General features: G+C 58.1%; 4 protein-coding genes across 11 annotated transcripts in view; 1 reads left to right on the forward strand and 3 right to left on the reverse strand.

Annotated features, from left to right (window-relative positions):
• The window catches only part of RNF123 (ring finger protein 123), a 50,855-nt gene extending 31,939 nt beyond the window's left edge, over positions 1–18,916 (forward strand). The window contains exons 32-39 of the mRNA XM_071813061.1: positions 2,295–2,434; positions 2,621–2,809; positions 4,385–4,460; positions 5,322–5,406; positions 17,389–17,531; positions 18,062–18,156; positions 18,269–18,354; positions 18,462–18,916. Of these exons, the coding sequence (XP_071669162.1) occupies positions 2,295–2,434; positions 2,621–2,809; positions 4,385–4,460; positions 5,322–5,406; positions 17,389–17,531; positions 18,062–18,156; positions 18,269–18,354; positions 18,462–18,561 (914 nt within the window). The 3' untranslated portion in view covers positions 18,562–18,916. The remainder of the gene's footprint in view (positions 1–2,294; positions 2,435–2,620; positions 2,810–4,384; positions 4,461–5,321; positions 5,407–17,388; positions 17,532–18,061; positions 18,157–18,268; positions 18,355–18,461) is intronic.
• AMIGO3 (adhesion molecule with Ig like domain 3) lies at positions 13,090–17,190 on the reverse strand. The gene has a single exon (XM_065845373.2). The coding sequence runs from the start codon at positions 15,473–15,475 to the stop codon at positions 13,949–13,951; it is 1,527 nt and encodes a 508-aa protein (XP_065701445.1). The 5' UTR covers positions 15,476–17,190; the 3' UTR covers positions 13,090–13,948.
• Positions 18,917–19,002: 86 nt separating the features above from the next.
• On the reverse strand, positions 19,003–21,231 carry GMPPB (GDP-mannose pyrophosphorylase B). Its single transcript, XM_065845374.2, has 8 exons — positions 21,056–21,231; positions 20,906–20,986; positions 20,783–20,831; positions 20,092–20,393; positions 19,937–20,015; positions 19,714–19,841; positions 19,359–19,541; positions 19,003–19,196 (listed from the first exon to the last, which is right to left on the reverse strand). The coding sequence occupies exons 1-8, from the start codon at positions 21,182–21,184 to the stop codon at positions 19,065–19,067; spliced, it is 1,083 nt and encodes a 360-aa protein (XP_065701446.1). The 5' UTR covers positions 21,185–21,231; the 3' UTR covers positions 19,003–19,064.
• Positions 21,232–21,652: 421 nt separating this feature from the next.
• Positions 21,653–24,866, reverse strand: part of IP6K1 (inositol hexakisphosphate kinase 1) — a 37,662-nt gene continuing 34,448 nt past the window's right edge. For all 8 annotated transcript variants that reach the window (XM_065845480.2, XM_065845481.2, XM_065845479.2 and 5 more), the window contains one exon: positions 21,653–24,177. In XM_065845480.2, the coding sequence (XP_065701552.1) occupies positions 23,668–24,177 (510 nt within the window). In that variant the 3' untranslated portion in view covers positions 21,653–23,667. The remainder of the gene's footprint in view (positions 24,178–24,866) is intronic.

Genomic DNA, 24,866 nt, shown 5'->3' on the forward strand with positions numbered 1-24,866 from the left:
TGTAGGATGGTGAATATAACAGGAAAATGTCATTAAAAATGAGTGGGCTGCAAGCTGAGCATAACCCTTAGGGTGGGCTCCCTGGGCACTTTCTGAGAAAGAGCCACCCTATTTCAGGTGTGACCTCCCCAGGGCCAAGCAGAGCGGTGGCACCTTCCCTTGATCTGCTGAGCACATCATCCTACCGTCACCTACTTTTTAGTTTCAGCATACACCCTCACCTGTACCCTGTTCAAGCTCGTACCCTACAAAACCCCTTTATGGAATGGTGTCCAGACTGTTGTTTCCCAGCCAGGACTGATACTTGAGGCCATTCTTACCCAGATGCAAAATTTTCTTGCTGAATATGATCAGGTTTTTTGTCCTAGTCCTCAAGTTTCTCAGGGTGCCTCTAGCACACCAGACAAAGCCCCTTGTTTAGTGTCTTCTGCGAATTTAGAATGGCCTTGCTGTTTCCCGTTGTCCATCACAGATGGGAAAGACAAGAAGATGGGCTCCAGCATTGACTCCTGAGCTTCTCTACTTGCATGTTGTGACCAGCAAGTTCCTGAGGATCTTGAACTGTAATTCTAACTAAAGGGTTATCCTTGAATTGTCTTCCTACTGTAATCTTTTGGAAAATATCAGCTCTGTGCCCAAAGGAACAAGTTACACAACAGCAATTATAAGGAAAGGAGAACAGAACAAAAACAAAACCACATTATGGCTTTGCGTGAATCTGCCACGTGCTTGTGGTTTGGATGCTGCATGCACTTCTGATTCCACCTCTCCTAAGAAATTCTGAGACAACCAGCAGCGCTCAGGGAGGGATGGTGAAAGGGACAAAGACCTGGCAGTTTCTGCGTGAGAAACTGCACAGGCTGGGGCTGTTCTCATTCAGAAGACAATTATAAAGGTCTGAAATCACGGCTAGCTGGAGGAAATTACTGCAGAGCAGCATCCTTCTACCTCTCCCACCAGAAGGAGGGGGCTGCAAAGAATAAATATTATCAAATAAAGCAAGTGGCAGCAAAGCTCAAATCTGAATTCCTCCTGCCACACATAGCTGGGCTGTGAAATGTTGCTCCAGGTCACGTTCAGTGCTGAAGGCTCATGCAGTTGCAAGGGACCCAGGCCAGGAAATCCACTGAAGATCACTTAATAAATAAAAAGGACATCTGGCTTGGAACAGTCCCTGCACCATGTGTAGCTAAGGGCTGGGATAGTGTTTGTGGGTGGGAGGAGGACATCAAAGACATTTTTCATTATGAAATCCCGCCCAAAGATGTGCTTTTTAGCCAGCATCAAGGCCAGTGTGTGCTGGCCTGCCCGGGGGGGGATTATGCACTGTGAGACATCACTGTGTCCTCATTAACAACAGAAGCTTATTGTGCTTATTATTTGGTATATACCAAATAATTTATCCTCTTCCTGTTTGAGCTGACGGTCACCTGCCATCCCTCTCTGACTTTGCTAATCCCAGCTAGCAATCTGCCTGTAGTTACACCTCACTTCTCCATCCCTGGGGGTGTGGCGGAGGTTGCCCGTGTTCCCCTTGCCCATGCTGCAGAGACCTGCAGTCACAGCACAGCTGGGCCAGGGCTGCCCGAGTTTCCACCTGCTCTTACTTACAAATAGCTTCTAGTAGAGGGAAAAGTAGTCAGGCGCTTTTTTTTTTTTTGTATGCTTGGTAAATCTGTTGAAGTTTCTTTCTCCAAGCCCTGAATTTTAGCCTATGGTTTGAACTCTGGTACCCTTCCCAGTGAGAAACATCCATCCCATTTGTGCTCCCCTCCTTTCCCTGCCCGTCCACGGGGACCCCACACATCCCAGACTCTCTGTTTCCCGGCTGCTGGGTCTGACTCTGTCTGTGCTCGTGATAGTGAAAAAGCCCAGAGGCGAGATGCCACGTGCCATGGACATGAGTCTGTGCTGGGGCTCAGCCTGTGTGGGGAGTGTGGGCAGCTCCAGCCCCAGCCAGCCCCTCAGCAGCTCGGTGCCTTGCTCCTTGGATGTGGGCAGGCACAGCCACATGAGGCCAGTGTGGCCGTGCTGGCTCCGGGCAGCTGCAGCCACACTGATATCAGGAGCGATTGATGCTGAGCTGAGTGGGAGAGGTGCTGAGCTGCAGGGCAGTGCTCCTGTGTAGGTGGGCAGCAGCCAGCACACAGCACTCTTCCTGGCTTAATTCGGGCTGGCATTGCAAAAAAGTGCTCGGAGGCCCGACAAGCCAGATCTCTGCTCCGAACAGTCCTTGCACCCGTGCACAGCCGCTCCGGGGCCAGGCCACCGACACTGTCACTATCTGGTTTCAGAGCCGTGTCCCTCCACCTTGCTGCAGCGGCACATGGCAGACCTGCTCCGCAGTGACCGCGACCTGGCCCCCAGCTTCCTCAACAGCGTCCTCAACCAGCTGAACTGGGCTTTCTCCGAGTTCATCGGTATGATTCAGGAGGTGAGCACGCTGCCCCGGGTCCAGCACTCAATGAGTGCCCATGTCCTGCACAGAGCGAGGTTCAACACACGACTCTTGGGGAGCGCAGCAATTCCCTGGCGCATGTGGGAGCTGGGCTGGGCTGGGGTTCATGGCCCTCCTTTTGGGAAGGGGCACCTTGCTAAGCTACTCTGCATTGCTTGGCAGATCCAGCAGGCAGCAGAGCGCTTGGAGAGGAACTTTGTGGACAGCCGCCAGCTGAAGGTGTGTGCCACCTGCTTTGACCTGTCAGTGAGCTTGCTCAGGGTGCTGGAGATGACCGTCACGCTGGCACCGGAGATCTTTCTCGACTGGAATCGCCCGTCATCTGAGCTGCTGCTTCGGAGGCTTGCCCAGGTACCATCCATTAGAGGGGTGTGAAGAAGCATCCTCTGAAGGGGCATGGGGACCCCTCTGCCCTCTCTCCAGATGTGCTGTGAAGTAGCGGCTCCTGCTATAAATGTTGTAGTTAAAACTGCTACAGCAAACCCAGCTGCTGCAAAACAAGGGGTGCTCCCTAAATTTGCTGCATGTTACCTGCTCACCTCCTTTGCAACTAGTCTGGGCACAGCTGATTTCTACCTCTACTGGGAGGCAGGATGACATGTTCTTAAATATACCTTCAGAGTGGCTGTGGCCTGTTTCTTACACCCAGTAAATGCTGAATGCTCCTGTGACAAGTGGTGCCATGAAATCTGGAGGTGTGGTACATCTGAGCAAAAAGCTGTGGAGAGTACATCTGGCTTCACAGGCAACATGCCCTAGGATTTGGACGGACATCCCAGTCCTTTGTCCCTTAGTCCTAGACTTCCCTGCTGGGATGACCAGAACAGCCCCATGCAAACCTGCAACACCCCTTAGGCTCCAGTAAATCAGTTTCTATTCTGAAGAATGAGTGACCCTGGAAAGCCCTGAGGACAGGCTGCTCTTGTACAGCCGGCCTGGTGGGGAGCAATCTGTACTTCATCTTTACCTCAGGGCCTGGGTTGCTCCAAGGGTTGAGCCTCAGAGTTCTGAGCAGATGAGGCAAAGCAAGACAGTGGGATCTGGTACAGCAATCTTGAGGTGAGTGCTCAACCTGGGGACCGGGGATTTTCCCTGTGTGAGGAGGAAAGCGAGGGGCCCTTGGCAGGTGTTTTGGGCAAACTGGGGGACATTTAGCAGAGAGCAGGGTGCTGCGGCATCCTCCTCACGTCCTGGTGCTGCTGTGAAGCTGTGCCCCACGTTCTGCTCTTCATGCATGAGGGCAACAGGAAGAGGGATGCTGTATCAGAGGTGATGCTGAGCTTGCAGTGGTTGTGTCAAGCCTGGAGCAATCCCCTGTTCATTGCACTGCAGGTTTGGGTGAGAGCTAATGGTGGCTAATTAAGTGTCTTCACAGTGATTCCTTCTGTGCTGGTCACAGGCAGAAATCTCTGCTCTGTCAAACAGAGAATCACATCACCCTCTGCCTTCATCCCATGCTTCGGGGCTGGTAGGTCCGTCCTGCTGCCAGCTCCAAGCAGGGCAGGACCTGGACCATGCTTCACCCCGCTGACACTGTGCCCAGCAGCAGCTGCTACCTCGCTCTTCTCGGGCTGTGGCTGTCCTAGGGACTGCAGCTGCTACTTGCCAAGAGCTTTTATCCACAGAAGTCACTTGGCATCTGTAGGTGAGGTTCAGATTCAGGTGCAAGATGCTGCACTTCAGGTGCTTACCTCAGACTGGCTGTTCCCTGGGAGGTTTGGATCTGCCACTGTGGCTTGGTGCCACCTCCCCCTGTGCCAGGGTCAAGCTGGGTCTCTGCTGTGAGCCTCCTTTTGTGCATCCACCAGTTTCCAGGCACTGAGCCTGAGCTGTAAGGACGTGCTGCCCCAAAGCCTGCTTTTTGGGTGCTGCTCACAGGAATGCTCATCCAGAAAACACAAACACACTCTGCTTTTCTCTACACAGCTCTTGAACCAGGTGCTGAACCGTGTGACAGCTGAAAGGAACTTGTTTGACAGAGTGGTCAACCTCCGTCTGCCAGGTGAGTCCATGCACTAACACTCTGTCCCTCTCTGTTGACAACATGCTGGGGACGTGCCCTTGGGAAGCGAGGGGTGGCTGGTGCCAAAGGCCTGCCACATCCCTAGCTGGAAAGCCGGTCTGGTCCCACAGACTGCCACAGAAGCGCTGCCTTCAGAAGACATGTAAATTGTGTGGATGGATGTGAGCATTGCTGCTCTTCCTAGACCCTCAGCCTCTGTCCGCCCAACAGCTCCAGTTCCCGCCAGGATCTCTTCCACACAAGGCAGCCGATGCCTGGGTCTGACTATCCTTGATGGAAGTGGGAGCTGAGCTGTGCTTGGATGGGGAGATGCCTTGTTAGACACCGACCTGACACAGGTTGGGGGGAGCTGTTTGAAAGACTCAAAGCCCTGGGCAGATTTCAGTTAAGTAGCAGGCTCGGTTGCTGTGGTCTGCATCGAGTAAAGGATGCGCTGAGCTGCTGGGGAACCTGTTCTCACCAACGTCAGCCCTTGCCCTTGGGGAGGTGACTGCAGGCTGCTGAGTTGGGCCGGGCAGCGGAGCCTGGCTCCACATGGGCATCTGATATTTCCCATACAACAGCTGAATTTTCCTGCCTGTTTAGGAGGGGACAGACCTCCTTCTCCTCTCGAGGCCTGGAAGCGGCAGAGATGCTCCATCATGAGAGCTGTGCATGAGTCTGGGGTTTGCATTAGCAGGGAAGATTTCTCTGTCCTCAGTGAAACCCTTGGTCCCACTTGGAGACCAAGTCACAATCCCCACCTCCTGTACTGCTCCACCACCAAGTCTGGGAGTCACGGTGCAGCCCTGCTCTGCTTGTTGTGTGGTGGCAGCGGCTCTTCCTCTTTTGCTTCCGCAGGGCTGGAGAGCGTGGACCATTACCCAATCCTTGTGGCTGTGACGGGGATACTGGTCCGGCTGCTTGTGGACACCGATGCTCAGGGGTGAGTGGCTTTTGACTTGCAAAGCCTGGAGTTGCTGCATGTGGCATTGCTTTGGGTGCTGCCGTGTTCAATGCCACAGGAGGTGTTGCAGGAGCGATGTGGGTGCATCGAAACTGAATTGAGGTGAGGCAGATGTGCATGGAGCAGGCAGCTGCTACAGACCTGCGTGCCCCTGCAGCAGCTGCATCCCAGTGCTACTGCTGGGTGCAAAGCTCCTTCCCATGGTGCAGGAAAGCCCTTGTGCTCATGAGAGGTAGCCATAAGGTGCTGTACCACAGCATGTGTGCACCTTTATCCCCAGGATGGGGTCTGGCTCTCTGTGCAACGGGACAGCTGCCATTGGAGCCTGTGAGCGCCACATGTGGAAGAGCTGTGCTGATGTGATGATACAAAGTGCTGCAGCACACAGCAATGGGTGGGAGTTCATTAAAGCTCCTTTGCTCTAGACACACCTCAGGGAGGCATCAAAATGTGTGCGGAGCTCTCTGGCTGCCCAGACTTGTGGCACAAGGGTGGGAGAAATCCTGTCCAGGCACTTGGGTGATGCTGATTTTCAGATGAAGCGAATCTTCTTGTCTTTATGATAACCAGCTCTTCAGAGACATGGCACTGGGGGAATGATGTGGCTGGTCAAAGCCACAGCTGACGTGGTGGTTTATGTGTGTCTGTGCCTGCTTGCACCAAGTCCTGAAAACACAGGCTTGTGCTGATCTCTGCAGCTCTGCCATTGTGCTGTGCCAGTGTTGCTTGTAGGTGTCTTGCCCAGCCACTGTGCCCTGTAGGATGCTGTGGGAGATGGGACTCTTCTGTCCGCGCTGCCCATCCTGCTTGTTTTTGCTTTTGGAGAACACGGTAGTCTCTGGCTTTGTGGAGAGCGGAGCCCCATCTGGCTGAGCAGCTCAGCCCTGCAGCCAGTCTTTCAGCTTCTTCTCTCAAGGACTCAAAGATGTACACAAATATATCTAATTATATCCTGCCTCCTGTGGTTGCTGTACCAGTGTCACAGCCCCAAGTGTGACAGTGCCAAGAGCTTAGCACAAGGTCACCGATCACTGGCCTTTCTGATCTGTGAACGGGGGTGGATTTTGCTCACCCTCAGTATCTTCGTGGAAAGGGCAAACATCATGAATTTGACGCCACAACTAGACACTTCTTCCTGGAGGGATGCGGGGAGGTCATAAAGCAGTGCCCTGCATGCCAGGCCAGACAAGAAATCCTTCCCTGGCTCCCTGTCCCTTGAACACCTGTCCCACATCAGGTCACTCATAGAGTCAGAGAGGGGAAGGGATAAAACTCTTTCTCTGGCACTTAAAAGAGCGCTGGGAAGATGGTGGTGTGATGAAATGCATCCTTCCCAGCCTGTAGGGAGTTCTGGGGAGACAGAAAGCTTCCAGACCCTGTCTCCTTTACCTGAAAAGTCAGTCGTGCTTTGAGTTAGGGAAACCCAGGCAGGCGGTGTGACAGGGGCTGTACGTGGCCACCAGCACTGACCCCTGCCTGCCAGCAGCAACCTCCATGCCTGGGGCATCAGCCAGCTGTGTGGTCGCAAACCAGAGGTGCCGTATCCCAGGGTGTGCAGCTGGGATGTGACAAGTCTCTGGCTGATCATCAAGGTCTTTGTAGTCACCTCCTTCTGTGCTGGAAAGCAGAAATAAATACAAAATTGGGGATTGATGCTAAAAAAGCATCATGTCCTCATGGTGGACCTAGCCGGAGAAACACAAGGTGAAACACAAGGAAACCTAGGGAAATGTCGTCTATAAAACAAAATGCTTCTGTGTGATTTTGCAAAGCCCTGCAATAAATCCGAGGTTGGATACATCACTGATCTATAAAAGGCAGGCAAACGTTGCATGGGAACCACTGAGGTCAATCAAGACAAAGGAACCAAGGCCGAGTGGCCTGGAGACCCTCTGCCTGCGCAGAGCGATGGGCAGCCTGATGACAGCAATCAGCCTGGCTGCAGGCAGAGAACCTCACATTGAGGGGAACACTGAGCCTCCTCCTCTTTGCAGCACTCTGAATTGGGGAGCGGGGTGTGGGTGTTGTACCCTGCTTATGGGGTGGTTCTGCCTCATGCAGGCACAATAAAAAACAGCAAACAGGGACAGGGTGGAGAAAAACAGCAGGTATGAGAAGTTTTCTGTTGCCTTTGCATTCCTCAAGGGTTCAGTCCTGGTTTGATCCTGTGTGCAAGTCTCTTGGCACCATCACCACAGGGTGCTGAGGGCTGAGAGGTGCAGCTGGGCTGAGCAGAGCCTTGCAGGGGTATCCTCCCCACACTCACCCAAAAACCAGGGAGATGGTATGGGCGGCCTGGAGCATGGTGACAGGAAGAGTCTGTCTCTGAGCCAATGAGTAAGAAGATAGTCTGTTGAATGGAAAAGTAGAATGCAAGCCTTCCTTGAGTCTGTATGCTCCCATGGGAGATGATTTCCATGGGTCGTGTTGCTGCAGGAGGTAACTGAAGATGTTAAAGAACCCCGTATGTAACCAGGCTCTCCAGAGCAGACCTGTTTTATATGAACTCTAGAGGAGACAACTTTCCTTTTTCCTTTTTCCCTTCCTCTCAGTGCAGTGAGCAGTTTAACAGGACCGGTTTTTTTCCCTTCCTTGGAAGCACTCTGCCTGGGTAGTGCTGGGAGCAGGTAGAATTCTCTTCCAGGTCTCATTTAGTAACTTCCAGGTTACCAGAAATCATTAACAGAGCAGGATTATACAGCCCACATCTGCTTGTAGAAACTTCTCTGTGGGAATTGCCTCAGACACTTGCTGTTACTCTGACTGGTTCCCTGCAAGGAGGCTCTGTCCCAGGGGACAAGGACAGGGTACAGGACCTTGAGTGACTTTCTTGGCTTGGCTATGGTTTTTCTGGTTGCCTCTAACCCAGCGAGCTGATGCTATGCTGGAAGGTGCTGCAAGCTTTGCCCTGGGACAGAGAGGACAGGTTTGTCGGGAGGTAGAGGAGTGAGGTCCCATTTGTGCAGCCAAAGTGTTCCAGCGGGGAAGGGTGGGAGTGAGGAGAGCTGCGGCCCTGCTGGCTCATCCAGCCGTGTTATCAGGATGCAGTCGGATGCCTCAGCTGCTCCTTGCCCAGCACAGGACGCTCAGCCAGGCATCAAGTCCTCTTGCTACGGACTTCTGGCACCAAACAGGGCCATTAGGCATGGGGGAACGTTGCCCAGGCTGGGATGTGATAAGGCAGCTGATACATAATACGCTGTAGCCTCTGGATGGAGCAGGCCGTGCTGCTGAGAGAGGAGAAATGCATTTCTTCTCCGGGTCCGGCAGGACAGCTGGTCTGCTCACGGTGAACCAAAGCCACAGAGCCCAACCCGTCCAGGTTTACTGGTCTTTGTAAAGCCTCCATAGGTCACTCACCACAACTCCAAAATACTTGCTGAGGGTTGAAGGGTGGGGAGGAAAACCTTGTACTGATAACCGGGGAGGCTCAGCTGCCTTGCAGGATGCAACAAGCTTTGCAAACAGGCGAGGAGCTTTAGTGCGGGCACAGGTGGGGAGGCTGCTGACTCAAACTAGGGTCCCTCAGCAGAGGGTCTTCATGTTCCCAAAGAGCAGCTGTGTCTCCTGGCAGTGGCTGCCTGTGCCTTGAGGGTTTGCGGGGAGGGAGCTAAACCTGGCGCTGGGGGCTGGCCTGTCCCACTAACCCGCAACAGCTCCTTGGTTTAAAACCCGTTTGGCCTCTGCAGTGTTGTTTTGGGACTGCTCAGGCCTCCTGATGTGCTGCCCCGTCCCAGCCCTTGGGTCTGACAGTATAGTTGGGCACCACCTTCGTTGCAGGGCTAAGGAGGCAGGGATGGCGGAGGAGGCAGGGATGGCGGAGGAGGCAGGGATGGCGGAGGAGGCAGGGATGCCCGTGTGCTGTCTGTTTGCCAAGCCTTAATGTCTGAGCCTGGGTTTTGCGGGGAGGAGAGGGGAGGCAGGATCTGGCAGGCTGAGCCAGGAGTTGGGCTGAATTGTTGGGCCCACGCCAGAGACCCTGGCTGCCTTCGGCCGGTATCATTCCCCCGTTTGCCTGCTAAATAATTGAGCAGATTTTCTATTAAGCCTCCTTTGGAGTGAGCTAATGGAGCAGCGTTGGCCAGGGCTTGTGTAAGGATCCTGGTGAGACTGAGCAGTAGGGGAAAGATGGTGAGGCTTCTGGTTCCCTGCATGAGAGGGCACATTGTAGTTATTACTGAGCACATCAGTTGGAACAGGCTTTGTGGAAAGCGAGTGACCATCCCAGAGCAGACATGAGCCATGTTGTACCAGGGCTTGGCTGCCACGCTGCTCCCAGTGTCAGTCTGGAAGGCTGGGGCACATGCAAGGAGCCAGTGAACGTGTCTGTGGCACAACTTTATAAGAAAAGACCCAAGCAGCCTTCAGGGTGTGTCTCCCAGGGACTACTGCCCGAAAGATGGAGAGGACAGAGGGAAGAGCAGTGTGGTCACCAAGAACATGGTGGTACCAACCAGCAGAGCACAGGATGGGGATCCACGCTGTGCCAATGGGGTGCTGAGCATGAGCCATGGGACCTGCCAGGAGGAGCAGCACTGGGCTGACATGATGTTGGGGTAATTCTGGCTGGATCGCCACACTCCTTTGCACAGTACAGAGGTGCAGAGGGATGGACTGACAGGAGGGAGGAGACAGAGGCTCCATGGGCAGAAGAAGCACACTGGTGAGCTGGAAGGTGAGGAGGCACAAGGGCAGGTGGGGAAGGCAGGCTAAGCAGACTGTTCAATTGCTCGATGGTTTTGGGATCACCTCCACTGGAAAAGTTACAGCAGATCCCAGTCTGCAGGTTTCTGACCTCAGCCTGGCCAACCGCCTGCGTGCTCAAGCCCTGCTGGGACCCTGGGGACTTGGCTGGTCCCTCCAGACGTGGTAGTTGTCTGCAGTCCTGTAGGACACTGATTACTGATCACTCAAACACTGATGCTCCTTCAGCAGATGTTGATGGGTGAGCTGTGGTGGAAAGAGATGCAGGAATAGACATTTCATGGATCACTCAGTTTAAAGGGGTCGTTGCTGCTTTGCCTTTCAAATTCAGAAAATGAGTGGTACTTGAGTTGTGCAGAGATCAGCGTGAGTATGAGCCAGAGCACAGAGGAATAACTAGCTCAGACGAAGGTTTCGCAGTTAAAAAAGGAGTCTGGCCTTACTGATCTGTTTTTATGAGCTGCCAGCTCCAAATGCTGTGTCGTGGGCAGTGGGACTGCAAGGCTGGGGGTCTCTGGGCCCCTCCTGGCTGTCAGGCACACGCTGGGTGACAAGAGCAGGTGTTGTGCTGGCCAGTACCAGGCTTCGCTGCTTTGAGCTCTTGGGAAAACTGCGATCATCATAAGGAGAGGATCCAGGTCCAACCATGTATCTCGTGTGTCCAGGCCTGGTGGCAGGAAGACAGGGAGGGACTGGCAGTCAGCGTGTCCTGGCTGAGATGAGAAGTGCCAGGGCAGACAGGAGTCAGCGTTGGAGGCTGGTCCCCAAAGCCGGTCCTTCATTCCCGTGTGGGTCTCCCTGCGTGCCGGGGACGCCGTGCTTCGTGCTGAGCTGTTACTTTACCCTGTGGAGTCGTGGAGCGGGAGGCTGGTTTGGCAGCAAGCAGGGGCTGTAATGGTGTGGATGGCTGCTGGGAGAGGATGGTATATTCCTCCGGGAGCATCCATTACATTCCCCAGCTCCTGCCTGTCAGGGAGGCTGTGCTCATGGCTGTTCTTCCTTACTGAGATATTTGCCTTCCAGGCTGCTCAATGAACTGCTTCAGCAGTTTGAACTGCCTCGCCTTGCTCGTTCGAGCAGCAATGTGGTGCAGGGTCCTTTCTGAGCATCAGAAAGGTGTGAAACGCAGCAGCAGGAGGATTTTCCCAGGTGAAGACAGCAAGGAGCCCTTGGGAGCAGCACTGATACAACCCTTGAATGTGCCTTCCCCTGCAGGGACAGGAGAGCTGCAGCCAGACTGGAAGCACTCTCCTTGTCTTCTCCAGGCTGGTGTGTCTCTGGAGAGGCCTTTGGGAGCTTTTCTTACGCTGCAGTTGGCCTGAGCTTTCCCTGAGCTTCAGTCACTAGCCTCAGATGAAGATGCAGGTTTGCAGGAGCACTAGTGCAGAGGAAGCTGGTGTTGGCATCAGGGAAGGAAGGAAGTTGTGAGGAGCCCTACAAGGACAGTGACAGAAGAGCAGTGGGTGGGTTACATGTCACCTTTCTTCTCAGAGCAGGACGCGGTGCTGAAATGCAGCATGTGCTCCATCACGGGCTCAGCACCACCTAGGCATGCGTGTGCCACACTCAGGGCAGTGTCCTCATTGAGTTTGGACCTGGGCCCTCTTGGCTGGGTCTCTTTTCTTTCCCAGGTGTTTCCAGGGCAAATTCAAACTATCCTGCCTGTGGGATCCCTGCCCGGGTGCAGAGCCAGGGGATGGCATTGCCTCAGCTCCATCCTCAAGGGGCAGGGTACTGCTCACCACCCCTTTCGACACCAAAGCCCCTCATCACCCCTGGCAGCACCCCAGCGTGGCTGGCTCGGCATCCTGGGCTTGTCAGGAGCTTTGTGATAACATGGGGTGACAGGGACGGCAGCGGTGGGCATGTGGGGAGCGAGGGCACAGGCTGGCGGGGCTGTCGCTCCACATCCCGTCACCTTCGCCAGCTGCTGAGCAGCAGCCGCAGGGCAGCGGGACACAGATTGCATGGAGCTGCAGCAAGGTCAGTGTCAGGTCAGCACTGAGCGGCTGCAGCTGGCTAAGGAGAGCGGCTCTCCCAAATTCTCTCCCCTCCTTTGATGGGAGAGGGGTTTCTGACAGGCGCTTTGGGCATGGTTGACTTCTTGCTGGGAAAAATGCTGCTTGTTCCCTGGCTGAAAAAGTTGAAGGACGAGTGCTGGCAGTGTCTCAATGCTGCAGGGACCTTCCCCTCCCAGCAACAAGTCTTGGGTCCGGGACACATGGCTGTGGGTTGGGGGGAAGGTCTGTGAAAGATCCTGGTGCCCATTTTTGGGTGATGTCTGAGCTGTACTCCTGCCTGTGGGATGGCCCCGGCAGCTGCGTGCTCCTGCTCTACTGTGTTGGGGGCCAGCAGATGGGGGACACCCTTACCCCTCTGTGGGATTGTGCAGGTGTTCCGGGCGGGCAGAGCCGCCCCCTGCACCAGGGTGATGCACGGCTGGGCGCTGGGGAGAGCGGTGCAGGTGTGCAGTGAAGTGGGTGGGCTCCAGCTGCGAAGGGTGTCGGGACTCAGCCAAAAACAGGGCCAGTCCAACCCTGCGTGGGTCTCCCCCCAGTGCCTCTCCCCACAGAGAAATCCTGCTTGTCCCTGTCAAGGGCTGGATGTGCCCATGTGTTGGTGGGTGCTGCTCTCCCCCCGGCTCCTGCCATCACTGGAGACCTGCCCTCCCAGGGACAAGCCACCCGTCACTCCTCTCGCACCAGCCCTGGACTACCAGCTCCATCTTGGCACATTTAACCCCCTCACCAAGACCAACCTGACACTGTTTGATGGGAACAGAGGCTGTGAGCCCAGAGGCTGTGAGCCCAGTGCAAATCCCCTGGCTCCGTGTGCCAGCCCAGCAGGAATCTGGGGCTCCCTCAGACCCCCAAACTCCTGCTGCTGTGCTGTGGGACACAGGGCAGCTCTGCACCACTGCCCTGCGAGGACAAGGAGACACTCAGCCCAGAGTGAGCTTAAAAAAATAGGCATTTTTATTCCAATGTAACTAGAGAATTACGACCCAAGAGAGGAGAGGATTACTCACATTTATCAATAGGCTTATTAGATTACTGCCCAAATAGCTGTGCTGTAGCAGCGCGTTTGTCCGCCTCAAGGAGAAGCAGCAGAGGAGGGTGGTGCATCCGAGACCTCATCGTCCTTGGCGGTACGGGGAGCTCTGAGCAATGCGGGTGCTGTATCACGTCACCTAATCCTGCCTTGACTATTTACAGCTTCTCGGGAGGCAAAAGCTTGTAACATTTGCTTGGCTGCGTGGCTGGTTGGGCGCTGAGCTCCATCACTCCTGCATGGCCATGTCTGGGGAGGGGGCAACAGGGTCACGGTCCCCCAGCTCCTGGCTACGGCATTGGAGACCCACACAGGCTGGGAGAAGACAGTGGCACTGCCATCCCCAGGGGCCCTGGCATGATTGAGGACAGTGTCCCACTCACCACAGCTGTTGCCTGGCTGGGGGTCTGTGGTGGTGGTACCAGGTTGGGTGTCACATGCATGGGGCCATTTCAGGCTGCTGGCCCAGGTGCCACCGTTAGGGAGTTTGTCTGGCCAAAGCAGGGGCTTCTCAGGTGTGCTGGGTTCAGCAGCGTTGCCCTTGTGCTAACGAGGCCATTGCCAGTGGCTTATGTGAGGAGCTCTTGCTGGGCACCAACAGGCCCCCAGCCCAAAACCCCGCAGGAGCTGATGGCTGAAGCAGGTGTGGGTGATGCCGGTCACCCTCGTGGGTTGCAGTCAAGCCTGGAGTTTGGGTTGCCCGATAATCCTGCGATAGAGGAGAACGGCTCTCAGGAGGCCCTGGCTCTCCTCCCAGCTCTGCCCCCTAGGACATGATGGGGGTGTCTGAAAAGACAGAGCTGATGGACTCCGAGTCCGACTTGAGCTGCAGGACCTTGGGGTGCTTGGCGTCGGGGAAGTCCTCGCCGAGGGCCAGGCGGATCTTGCCATTCTGCGTCTCCCTGAGGGGCTCGAGGAAGACGACGTGCTTGTTGGCGCTGACCTTGCGGTTGGGCGCGTCGGTGGCAGGGGGAGTGGTGCTGAGGATGGAGGACTGGGCGCTGCACTCCTGCGGGGGGCTGAGTGGTGCCGGCTTCTTGCAGCAGCTCAGGCAGCGGCAGGGCGTGAGGTACAGGTACACCAGGACGAGCACCAGGCTCACGATGCACCCCAGCAGGGTCGTGAGGCCAGTGCTGAAGGTCTCCCCATCCGGTTTAGGGTAGTGGACCGTCACGTTGATCTCGCACAGCCTGCTGAAGTTGCTGGGGCTGTTGATGGCCAAGCCCACATAGACCCCTGAGTGCCAGGGCTTAGCAGTCGCGATCTTCAGGCTGCCATTGTGGTAGAGTTCCAAGGAGCGGTTGCTGTTTCCTGGGTGTTTGATGGGCTCGTGGTGAGGGGAGATCCACATGTAGGTGGTGGCTGTGGCTGGCAGGCTGGTGTTGCAGGCGAGCAGGAGGGTCTGTCCCACCATCACAGGGTAGGGCACGGGGTGCACGTCTTCAGGGCCTGCCGAGCAGTTCTCGAACATGTGGCTGTATTTGAGGAACTTGATCAGGGACCGGGGCACACTGTCGGACACCTTGCAGGTGTGTTCCTCAAAGAAATCTTTCACGGAGCTGAAACCTCGCTGCTTCCAGCGCTGGAGCATCAGGTAGAGCGGGCAGCTGCACCTGACAGGGTTGTTGTGCAGGTACAAGCCATTCCTGATGTTTTCGGGCAGAGCTGCCAGCTCCTCCACAGGGATGCTGCTTAGGCTGTTGGAAGAGAGGTCCAGCGTGCGGAGGCTGTAGCTGCCCAGCCCTTGCACGGAGCGGAAGGGGAAGGTGGTCAGGTTGTTCCAGCTCAGGTAGACTTTCCGCAGGACACTCAGCTTGGCAAAGGCATTCTCATCCACTCGTTTGATGCGGTTGTTGTAGAGCAGCAGCTCCTCCAAGCTCACCAGCGCGTTGAAGTAGTGCGTCTCTACAGCGTGCAGGTGGTTGGAGGACATGTCCAGGTGCCGCAGGTAGGAGGCATTGTGGAAAGCCTGCGGAGAAAGATCCTTAATCTGGTTGTGGCTGATGTGAAGGGCCTCGAGGTGCGGGAGGGCGGCCAGCCAGCGGTCCTGGAGCTGGGTGAGAGCGTTGTGGCTGAGGTCCAGCGTGGCAGTGGTGGGCGGCAGCGCCGGGGGCACGCGGTGCAGCGTCTGCCGGCTGCAGCTCAGCAGGTCGGAGGTGCAGATGCAGGGGTTGGGGCAGCCGTGGGGTGGCGGGGAGGTGTGGGCAGCACGGCCCTGGGCGCACAGCTGGAGCAGCACCAGCAGCTTCACCACGCGTGGCCACAGCGGGTCTGTGGGCACCCGCGGGGACATTGTGCCGCACAGGAGCCTCTGTGCAGCCCGGTGGCACAGCCAGGCTTGACCAGATGCAAGAGAAAACGTGCCACGGTCCTCCCCGCTCTCCCCCGTGCTGTCTCTTACCAAGGACCCACAGACGCCCCTTTGCACCTCGCGAAGGAAGATCCTGATTCCAGACGCAGGGTTTGAAAAGAGTTAAAGGGCGGCATCGCCCTGCCTGGCTCTGCTGCGTCTCACGCCAGGCTGCCGCGTCCCTGAGCTCCAGCCGGCTGTGGGCTGCCCGGTGCCCGGGTGCAGGAGGGCGGGTGGGGGCCGGTGTCTGGCATCAGAGGGCTGAGACGCTCCAGTGTTTCAGTGCTGCATTTCGGGCCGGGCGAACGCCTCGCTGCCTTCCAGAGCCACACATCCCTGGAGCGCGAAGTTTCTTACAGCTCGGCGCTACCGTGGTGCATCCCTCAGGTACATCTCTTGCTCTGGCCCCCGCTGACCCTCATCTGGTTCCCAGCTCCCTCCCAACCAGCATCTCCCGGGGAGCCGGGCTGGCTGTGGGCGCGCGGTCCAGCTCCTGCCCCTATTTACGCTCCGGGGGTGTGCGGCGTGTGGGCTGGGCAGGATCCCATTGGTCCCCGTGGTGGCCGTGGCCGCGGCCCTCCCTTACCGTCCTGCGAGGGGGCAGGGCGATGCGCAGCCGGTGCTGGTCCTGAGTGGTCCCTTGTCCCCAGGGGCGCTCAGGGCCACTTTGCCGACCTTCAGGCCTCACGGATGTGTAGCCACCATCCCTCCGGCTGGAGAGCGGCACGCTCGGCTGGCTGTGATCCGTAAGGCAGCCGCACTGGCTGCTCTGTGACCGCCCAGCGTCTGGGAGGATGCTGGAATAAACCCGCCCCGGCAGCAGCTCTGGGAGCCCCTGTGTCCAACCTTGCTCCCAGGCTGGAGCGGGGATGGCGGTCGTTCCCGGGCACCCGCTGCTCAGCACCCAGTGGTGGGTCCTTCGCACTGCTCTTGTCCCCACCACCCCAGCACGAACCAGCAGGGACTCCCCAGCAACCCCAGTCATGGGGCGAGCAGGGCTGGATGAGCCTTGTGGGGTTCCCAGGGCAGAGGGGCTGCGGGCAGGGAGGGGGTGGCCGCAGGGTGAAGGACATGCAGGAATGTCATTACCCAGCGCCCGGGTGTGTTAGTGGGAAGCCAGACTGGGGAATTCGTTTCCATTAGGGCAGCAAAAAGCTAATTTGGCTGCTGCGGTTGCTGCGCACCAGGGGCTGTTAACCCCCTGCGCCCCGACCTTGGCTCTGCCCGTGCTGCCGGGCTTGTCCCTCACCCTGCTCGCCTTCTGCCCAAGGGCCAGCGTGGAGCCAGTGCTGCTCCCTGCCGAGGGCAGCCCGTGGCACTGGTGCCTGATGGAGACACTCCTCACGATGCCCTTCAGCTGTCCTCGCTGTCCCTGCTGACGCTTGAAGCCAGGGAGAGCCACAGCTTCTCCCTCCTGGCTTGTGGGGGCACCCGCTTGCCCTGGGGGCACCTTGAGCCATCCCCAGGGTGCAGGGGCCACAGCCCCACATGAGGCTGGTGCCCAGCACCGCTTTTGTTACCCTTGCGGTGCTGTGAAATGGGGTGCTGACTGCTTCACCCCTCAGCTCCCTGTGCTCCCATGTGCAAGGGCTGCAGCCTCAGCAAGTGCTAATGCACCGTATCGATCCCTGGAGCCTGCGAGTGGGGGCGTGGAGGAGGAGGAGGAGGAGGAGGAGGAGGAGGAGGAGGAGGAGGAGGAGGAAGGTTGCTGCCCTTTGGCTACATTTGAGCATGTTTCCCCCTGCTCAGTGCTGCCGGGAGCGGAAGGGGTCACCAGCTGGGGACACAGCCAGGTGGCCTGGTGACCACAGGATGTGTTGTACATAGCGCTGAGGATTGACTGTGTCCTTTTGCAGGGCTGAGCGTGCGACGGCGGTGCTGCTGGCAGACCCCTGCTTCCAGCTGCGCTCCATCCAGTACCTGCTGGGCCACGCCGAGCCCTTGGCCCTGGCGGCTGCTCCCCCGGCCACAGACAAGCGCCATTTCTCCCTGCACACCTGTAAGTGTTGGCACCGCGCTGGGAGCTGGGCTGTGCCCACCCCGCACAGTCCCTGGCCATGGCTGGGATGGGTCTGCTGGTGTCTGCAGCCCCTGCAATGTATCCCAGCCCCTTTAGTCCTGGGGACAGAGGTCCACGTCTCCCCTGCTGTCCCCCAGTAGTGGCACTTGGGATGGGGCTGTGTCCAGTGCCTGCTTTTGGCAGCTGTTTTGTCCCAATGCAGCACCCGATGCCCAGCTTGCCATCCCCAGCGTGAGGATTCCTGTCCCCCAGCACCAGGCTCCCTGTCTTGCTGGTCCACGAATCTTGGACAGATTTAATAGATTACATTTCAATTAAATCTATATCAATGTTCATTTTTTTTTTTCCAGACTCTAGGTGCTAGGCACTCCGAAATGGTGTTTCTGCCCAGCAGAATGGGTTACAAAGAGGGGACAACTTGCTATGTAGAGGGCCAAAAGAAACTAAGCCCCCCCGAGCAGCCTTGGGGCAGCCCAAGGGTCACATTTCCCCTCGGTTTGTTCCCACAGACACAGACTACATCAGTGCCGAGGAACTGGCAAAAGTGGACAAGATGCTGAGCCACCTGAGCGAGGAGTCCAAGCAGGCGGCTGCCACCACACTGGTGAGTCCCCCAGCCTGGTCCCAGTGCTCAGCAGCAGCCCCAGCTCCTGGCACAGCTGCCCTGGGACATGGGGTCTTTGCTGCCACCACTAACTGCCTGGTGCCCCCCACAGCCCACCAGCGAGGAAGATCTGTGCCCCATCTGCTATGCACACCCCATCTCGGCCATCTTCCGACCCTGCTCCCACAAGTCCTGCAAGTGAGTAGCTCACATGTGTATCCCTGCACCCACCCAGAGTAGCTGCCAGCCCCTGGCCCCCCATACTGTGCGGGGAGGAGCTCACAATCTTTCCTCCTCTGTCCCAGAGCCTGCATCAACCAGCACCTGATGAACAACAAGGACTGCTTCTTCTGCAAGGCCACCATCACAGGGGTGGACGACTTCACCAAACCAGCCAGCTCATAGCACCCAGCCCCACGCCATGGGCTTCCCCAGCTGAGCGGGATGGCCCCCCACCACACCCCCCCCCCAGCTCCTCCCCTCATGCAGTCAGGACCCAGCATGGTGTGGGGTGGGGGCTGCAGAGAGGAGGAGGCCCAATGCCAGGCTGTGGGGACAGTGTCCCCTCGCCCAGTGCCATGGCAGCCTCTGCCCCACAGGCCTTTCTCAGGGAGGGGAGCCCGAGGCCTGGGTTCTGGGGCAGTGCTGGGGACACACAGCGGCCCCGGGGCAGGGGGACCGGGCTGGGGGTTCGGGTTGTTAACTTGCCCCTGGCTGGGGGCTGATTTCATGAAATGCAGCATTAAATTATTCTTCCTTATGTGCCCTGTGATGTGGGGAGCGGCTGCCAGGCCAGCGCTGGCGAGTGACCCAGTGCGCGGGCTGTGCTCGGATCACACTCAGCAGTGGATGGAAATATAAATATTTAATCCAAGCAGAGCCGGGAGTGCAGGGCCCACCGGGGGCTGCTACATGATGATGCGCGGCTCCGGCACGGACTCGGCAATGGACTTGTGGGGCAGCACATTGGCCCCGTTGAGGTAGAGTTCGTCGTTGACGATGACGTCCTCGCCCAGAACCGTCACGTTCTCCATGCGCACCTGCCCCAGAGAGGCCCCGTCACACCTGCCCCGGCTTGGGGCTCAGTGGCACGCCCCTGCCCGCAGGCACCAGTACGTCCCTCCATGCCTTCAGCCGCAGCCCGAGGAGGCAGGAGGGCAAGAACTGAGCCCTGATCCCTGTGGGGACACCCGTGTCCTCACCCACTGCCCCACGGAGCAGCTCCAGCCCACGATGCAGGACTCCAGCCAGGAGTGGGAGCGGATGCGGGCCCCCTGCAGCACGGTGCAGCGCTTGATGCGCACCCCATCCTCTACCACCACATCAGCCCCAATTGTCACGTTGGGGCCTATGACGCAGTTTGCCCCGATCTTGGCGCTGGGATCCTGGAAGGAAGAGGGGCTGCACTGGGGCTGGTAGGGCAGCCAGAGCTCTCAGCACAGCCTGTGCCACTGGCCCCCCCGTGTGACGTAGAGCACAGCTCGAGGACAGCAGTGGGAGGACAGCAAGAGTCCATGACACATGCCTGGAGCCACTGTGCGGGGGGCTGGCACTTACCACCAGTACGTTTCCCACAACACCAGGCCCCGAGTGCAGCTTCTCAGGGTGCTGAGCCCGCAGCGCCTGCAGGTACATGCACATGCCCGTGAGGAAGTCTTTCGGTTGCCCAATGTCCATCCAGAAGCCTGCAGGGACACAGCCATGGTGACAGCCCCCGCTGCTGGGGCAGCAGCACAGGCGAGACCCCTCCGTGCTGCCCACACCTTGCGCAGGGCCTTACCCTGCAGCTCCATGGCGTAGAGCTGCCCCTCCTGCGCCATGGCCGGGAAGATCTCCTTCTCAATGGAGGTGGGGCGCAGCTGCAGGGACAGAGCACAGGGCTGAGCCGGGGACCCAGCTCCCCCGCCTCACTCAGCCCAGCGCCCCGGCCCCTACCTGGATGCGTTTCAGGATGCCGGGGCTGAAGATGTAGAGCCCAGCATTGATCTTGTTGGACACGAAGACACGCGGCTTCTCCACGAAGCGACAGATGCGGCCGGTGTCGGGCTCGATCACCACCACACCGTACTTGGCCGGCTCCTCCACACGGGTCACCACCAGTGAGCCCTCACCGCCGTGCTGCCGGTGGAATCGGGCCAGCGCCGCGAAGGGGAACTCGCAGATCACGTCGCTGTTGAGGACAAAGAAGGGCTCCTCGCCCTCGGCCAGCAGGTCCCGCGCCAGCGCCAGCGGCCCCGCTGCCAGGCCGTGAGTGACGCCGCAGGGATGGGGTGAGCCCAGTGCCCAGGTCTTCCTGGTGTCCCTGTCCCACCAGCCCTCCCAGGTCACCAGTGCCCCTGGATCCTCACCCACCTCTGCCATCCCTGGTCCCTCCCATGGCTGTCCTGATGTCCCTGGTGCCCCTCCTGCTGTCCTCGGCCCTCCCAGTCCTACCCAATCCCACCCACCCTGCTGCCCACGGTGTCCCTTCCCAGTGTCCCCAGCCCTACCCATACGCGCACTGCTGCCCACGGTGTCCCCTTCCCAGCGTCCACAGCCCTACCCGTACCCATCCCGGTGTCCCCGCCCCCCCCAGCCCGCCCTCTTGTCCCCAGGCCCCCTCGGTCCCCCCCTGCCCGTCCCCTACCTGTGCCCAGCGGCTCCTTCTCGTGGGACAGGGAGATGCGGATGCCGAGCTGCGGGCACAGGGTGAGCGGCGTGTGCGGGGCGGGTCGTGGGGGGAGGCTGGGGAAGGCGGCGGAGCCCTTACCCGCTGCTCCTGCTCCCGCATGGCGGCCTCCAGCGTCTCCGACATGTAGCTGACCGCCAGCACCACATGGCTGACCCCGGCCTGCGGGAGCGCGGGTCAGCCGGCGGCGGGGCGGCCCCCGCGCCTCTCTCTGCCCCCCGCCGCGCCCACCTGCCGCAGGGCCTCCAGCTGGTGCAGCAGCACCGCCTTGTTACAGAACTCCACCAGCGGCTTCGGCCGGCTCAGGGTCAGCGGCCGCAGCCGCGTCCCGAAGCCGCCGACCAGGATCAGCGCCCGCATCCCCCCGCGCCGCGCCCGCACCGACACGTCAGCGCCGCGCGCGCCGTGCGCGTCACCGCCGCCAGACACGCCCCTCGTCCGCCCCGGGTCCTATCGCCCGCCCCGGGTCCTGCCGCCCGCCCCTGCCTTAGTCCCGCCCCCGCCGCCCGGGTCCTAGCACCTCGCGCGCGCATTACTACCCGCTCCGGGTCCTCGTCGCCCGCCGCCATCAGCCCGAGGCCGGACACCCAGGAAAAGGAGCAGCACCGCGGTCGGGTCGGCGCCACAGCCCAGTGGCGGCTCGGGGGCTGCAGCCTGCATGGGGCCGGTGCTCTGCCCCCGCGTCGGCAAGAGTAAGGAAGGGGCACGGGACAGCGAAGTTGAAGGCACTCGCAATAGGTCGTGCCCGAGGCTCCCCAGCCCGGCTCTGCCTCCCCCCACCCCGAACGCGGGCTCGGCCGTCAGGGAAGGCAGGCACGGCACACCGCGGACAAAAACAGATCCTTTAATGGGTTTTGGTTCTCTGTGAAGCACAAACAGGGTGATTATTCATGTAAAAACAAACGGGGATCAAGGCTATGTACAAGCTGTGGAGTCCCACCGCCGTGGTCCGAAGGGAGGGTAGAGGCGGCTCTGGCGCAGCGCAGCCCGGGAGAGCCGGGGAGCAGCGGGAGCCGGAGCTGCTCCCCAGGAGGAACGGCCCTAGAGCCTACACCTGCCCCAGCCCGCCGGGGACAAGGACACGCACAGCCCGGGCTGCTCCGGGTTCCTGGGGCACACGCTACCCCACCCAGCCTCCCTCCCTCTCGCAAACCTGTTCCCTGAACATCCCGGGAGCCCGGCAGAAGCAATGAAAGTAGTAACCCAGCACAGGGGAGGGGTGCAAATGAAGGTCCTCATCCAGAGAGCTGGAGAGGAGCAGTGGCGTGGGTAAGCTTTGAAGTAAGAGAGAGGCAGAGGTACGATTCGAGACCAACGCCGGCACTGTCCCTGCCCGCTGCCACAGCTACGGCCGACAGCCGGGCACTGACACTTCCCAACAGACCGTGCACACACAGAGTCAGCACACATGCTACATGCGAGTATTCCCCAAACAAGCTTTCCTGAAGTAAAAAAACAAAACAAAAAAACCAACACACCCAAAACAAAACCCACAACCCAACCCTGGCCTTGCAGGTACCAGGCAGTTTCACAGCCAGTCAGGGTAATGGTAACACCATGGAACAAGTCAGTGACACCAGGGAGGGAGCAAGTGGGGGGCCCAGCACAGAAACACGGAGTGATGCAGAGCAGCGTGGGGTTCAGTACCACCAGGCCGCAGTATCAAACGTTAATGCCCTCATCAAGGGAAGCTGCAGGTAAAGCACCAGCCCAGGCAGCAGAGCATGTCCCAGCTGGCTGTTTCACCCACAAACAGACTGACTCCGTGAAGCAAAGCCAAACAGGTGATGGCAGTCGCTGTTCAGCCAGGTCTCCCCTCCCCATCCCCCTGAAACCCCCAGGCAGAAGAGCAGGTAGCCCTAATCCTTGGCCTCCCACCACCCCTGTGCAGGGACCTGCCCAAAGAGCAGGGGCTGCAGGGCAGAGGGCCTCGTGGGGGGGCACAAGCAGCGCCACACTGCTGCCTCGAGGCCCAACAGCATCAGGGAGACACTCGCATAGAACCTGTGGGACGAACATCGCACAACAGGAAGGGTTGAAATGGTCCGAAACGCATCACTGCAGGGCTGGGGTCGCGTTAACTGCTACAGATACTATTGCTAGCCCACAATTTGAGTTCTTGCTTGGTCAGTGGTCCAAGGTAGAGTTTTACTCTCACCCAGCCCCCGTGCCTGCCTCCAAGCAGGCCCTGGGCTCGAGCACAGCTCCAGGCGTGCGGCATTCCCTCCCGGCCACAGCTCTGCCAGGGGTTGCATTTGGTCATTTTATTTCTGTGTTTGGGTTGGTTATTCACAGTGCCCAAACAGCAGAATAAAGGCAGCATCAAAAGCAAAGCCCCATCAGTAAAACCCAGGGCAGAGCTAGCGTCAGCGAACACACAGACCAGCACCTGTGCTGCTCACCATCAGCGCCATAGACGCTGCCTATCGCCCTTTCCAAACAATCCAGGAGAATTCCGAAGGGAAGGCTCTCCTGGAGGTTCCTGAGGCAGGAGGTTCCTCACGCCACAGCTCCAGCCCCATGCTCTCCTACTTCCTCTTCCCTACATCCAGGTCCTCCCTCCAGAATGCACATGTGACGAGAGAAGAACCAGGACACCCAACACCCAGCAGGCATCTAGTGAGCCTCCTCCAGAAGGCAGAGTTGGTGCAGTCAGAACCACCCAGGCAGCATGAAGAGCTCTTCCATCCTGTCTCCCCTCAGCTCTTCTATCCAAGTACATTTAAAAACAATGAAGCAATACAATTGTTTAAAACCGAAGTTGTCTGCTTTTTTTGCTGTGGTAGTAGGTGGTCTTGTCTGCTCCTGCCACCAGGACAAGAATAAGAGGCCGTAGCCCAGGGCTACTGGTTTTCCTCACGCATCTGTTCCATTATGTTGATGAGGCTTTCCAGCCCGAATACGTAACCCACATCGGGTCCGTCGTGCACAGTGGGGTCATCGCGAAAGCCTTTGAACGTGCTGTGTGCAAAGTCAATCATACGCACGTCCACCTTGGGCTGGGCCGAGGAGCCGGGCTCCGTGCCACCGCCATCCTGAAGGCTCTCCGGGAGAGAGCTCTCCACCCGTTTCAGGCGCATCTCCGGCCGGCGCTCCACAAACATCCCTGCCCTGCTGTCCTTCCCGTCGTAAATGATGAGGAGGGAGCTGGAGTAGAAGCGGTAGGAGGCCTGTCTCTCCAAAACCGCCTTCAGGCTTCGCAGTTTGGCAAGGATAGGTTCAAAGAGGTCCTTGCGCAGCTCAATGCCATTGTGGAGATACTGGTAGAGGGCATTGCGGAAGCCCTCAATGGAAAGACCACGTCCATAGTATTTATTCCTGCATAAGTAATGCCCTGTGTTCAGCTGATAGACCTAGAAAGCCAAAGGAAAAACACATCAAGCGGGAGGAAAAGGTTAAGGTCACACACAGACCCCTGAGCCACCCTGTGCTGACAGGGCAGAGGGAACTTGTGTGGCCACCACATCCCAGAAGCAGGGGTTAACAGCCCTGCCTGTTCCCTAAATCCCACAGCAGTTCACAGGTAAAGGTGCCCAGGCACTGGTTCTCTCCCAGGATACCCAAAGAGCAGGCTGTCAGTCTGAGTGTCCCCAAGAGGCACAACACAAGAGACCCTGACACTGACACTTGAAAAGACACATCTTACAGCAACTTGGGCAGTCCGCTGGCAGCAGAAGCTGCTGGCATGTATTGCTGTTATTACATGGCATGTGATTAACGAAGGGCCCTCGTTGCTTCAGAGCTTGTGTGCAGAGATCTGGATTACAGGATCCTTCTGTGGGTGGGGAAAAGAGCAACTATTGCACAACTGCATCAGCAAATCCCTGTGCGCCAGGCCTGGTCACAAGAGAAGAGTAACTTCCTAAACCCAACACAGCACTGTCAACTGATGCTGGGACAGAGGGACAGCCCCCTCACAGGTATCATGATTTTAGCTGAATTTTAGCCACAAAAATGATTAGAAAATCCTCTAATTGTTTGTAAGGAAAACAGCTTTGGATAAAGCAGGCCAACTTGGGGGAAGCACGTTCCTTTGTTCTAT

The sequence above is a fragment of the Patagioenas fasciata genome, chromosome 10 (assembly GCF_037038585.1).
Source record: "Patagioenas fasciata isolate bPatFas1 chromosome 10, bPatFas1.hap1, whole genome shotgun sequence".
In the NCBI taxonomy this organism is placed as follows: Eukaryota; Metazoa; Chordata; class Aves; order Columbiformes; family Columbidae; genus Patagioenas; species Patagioenas fasciata.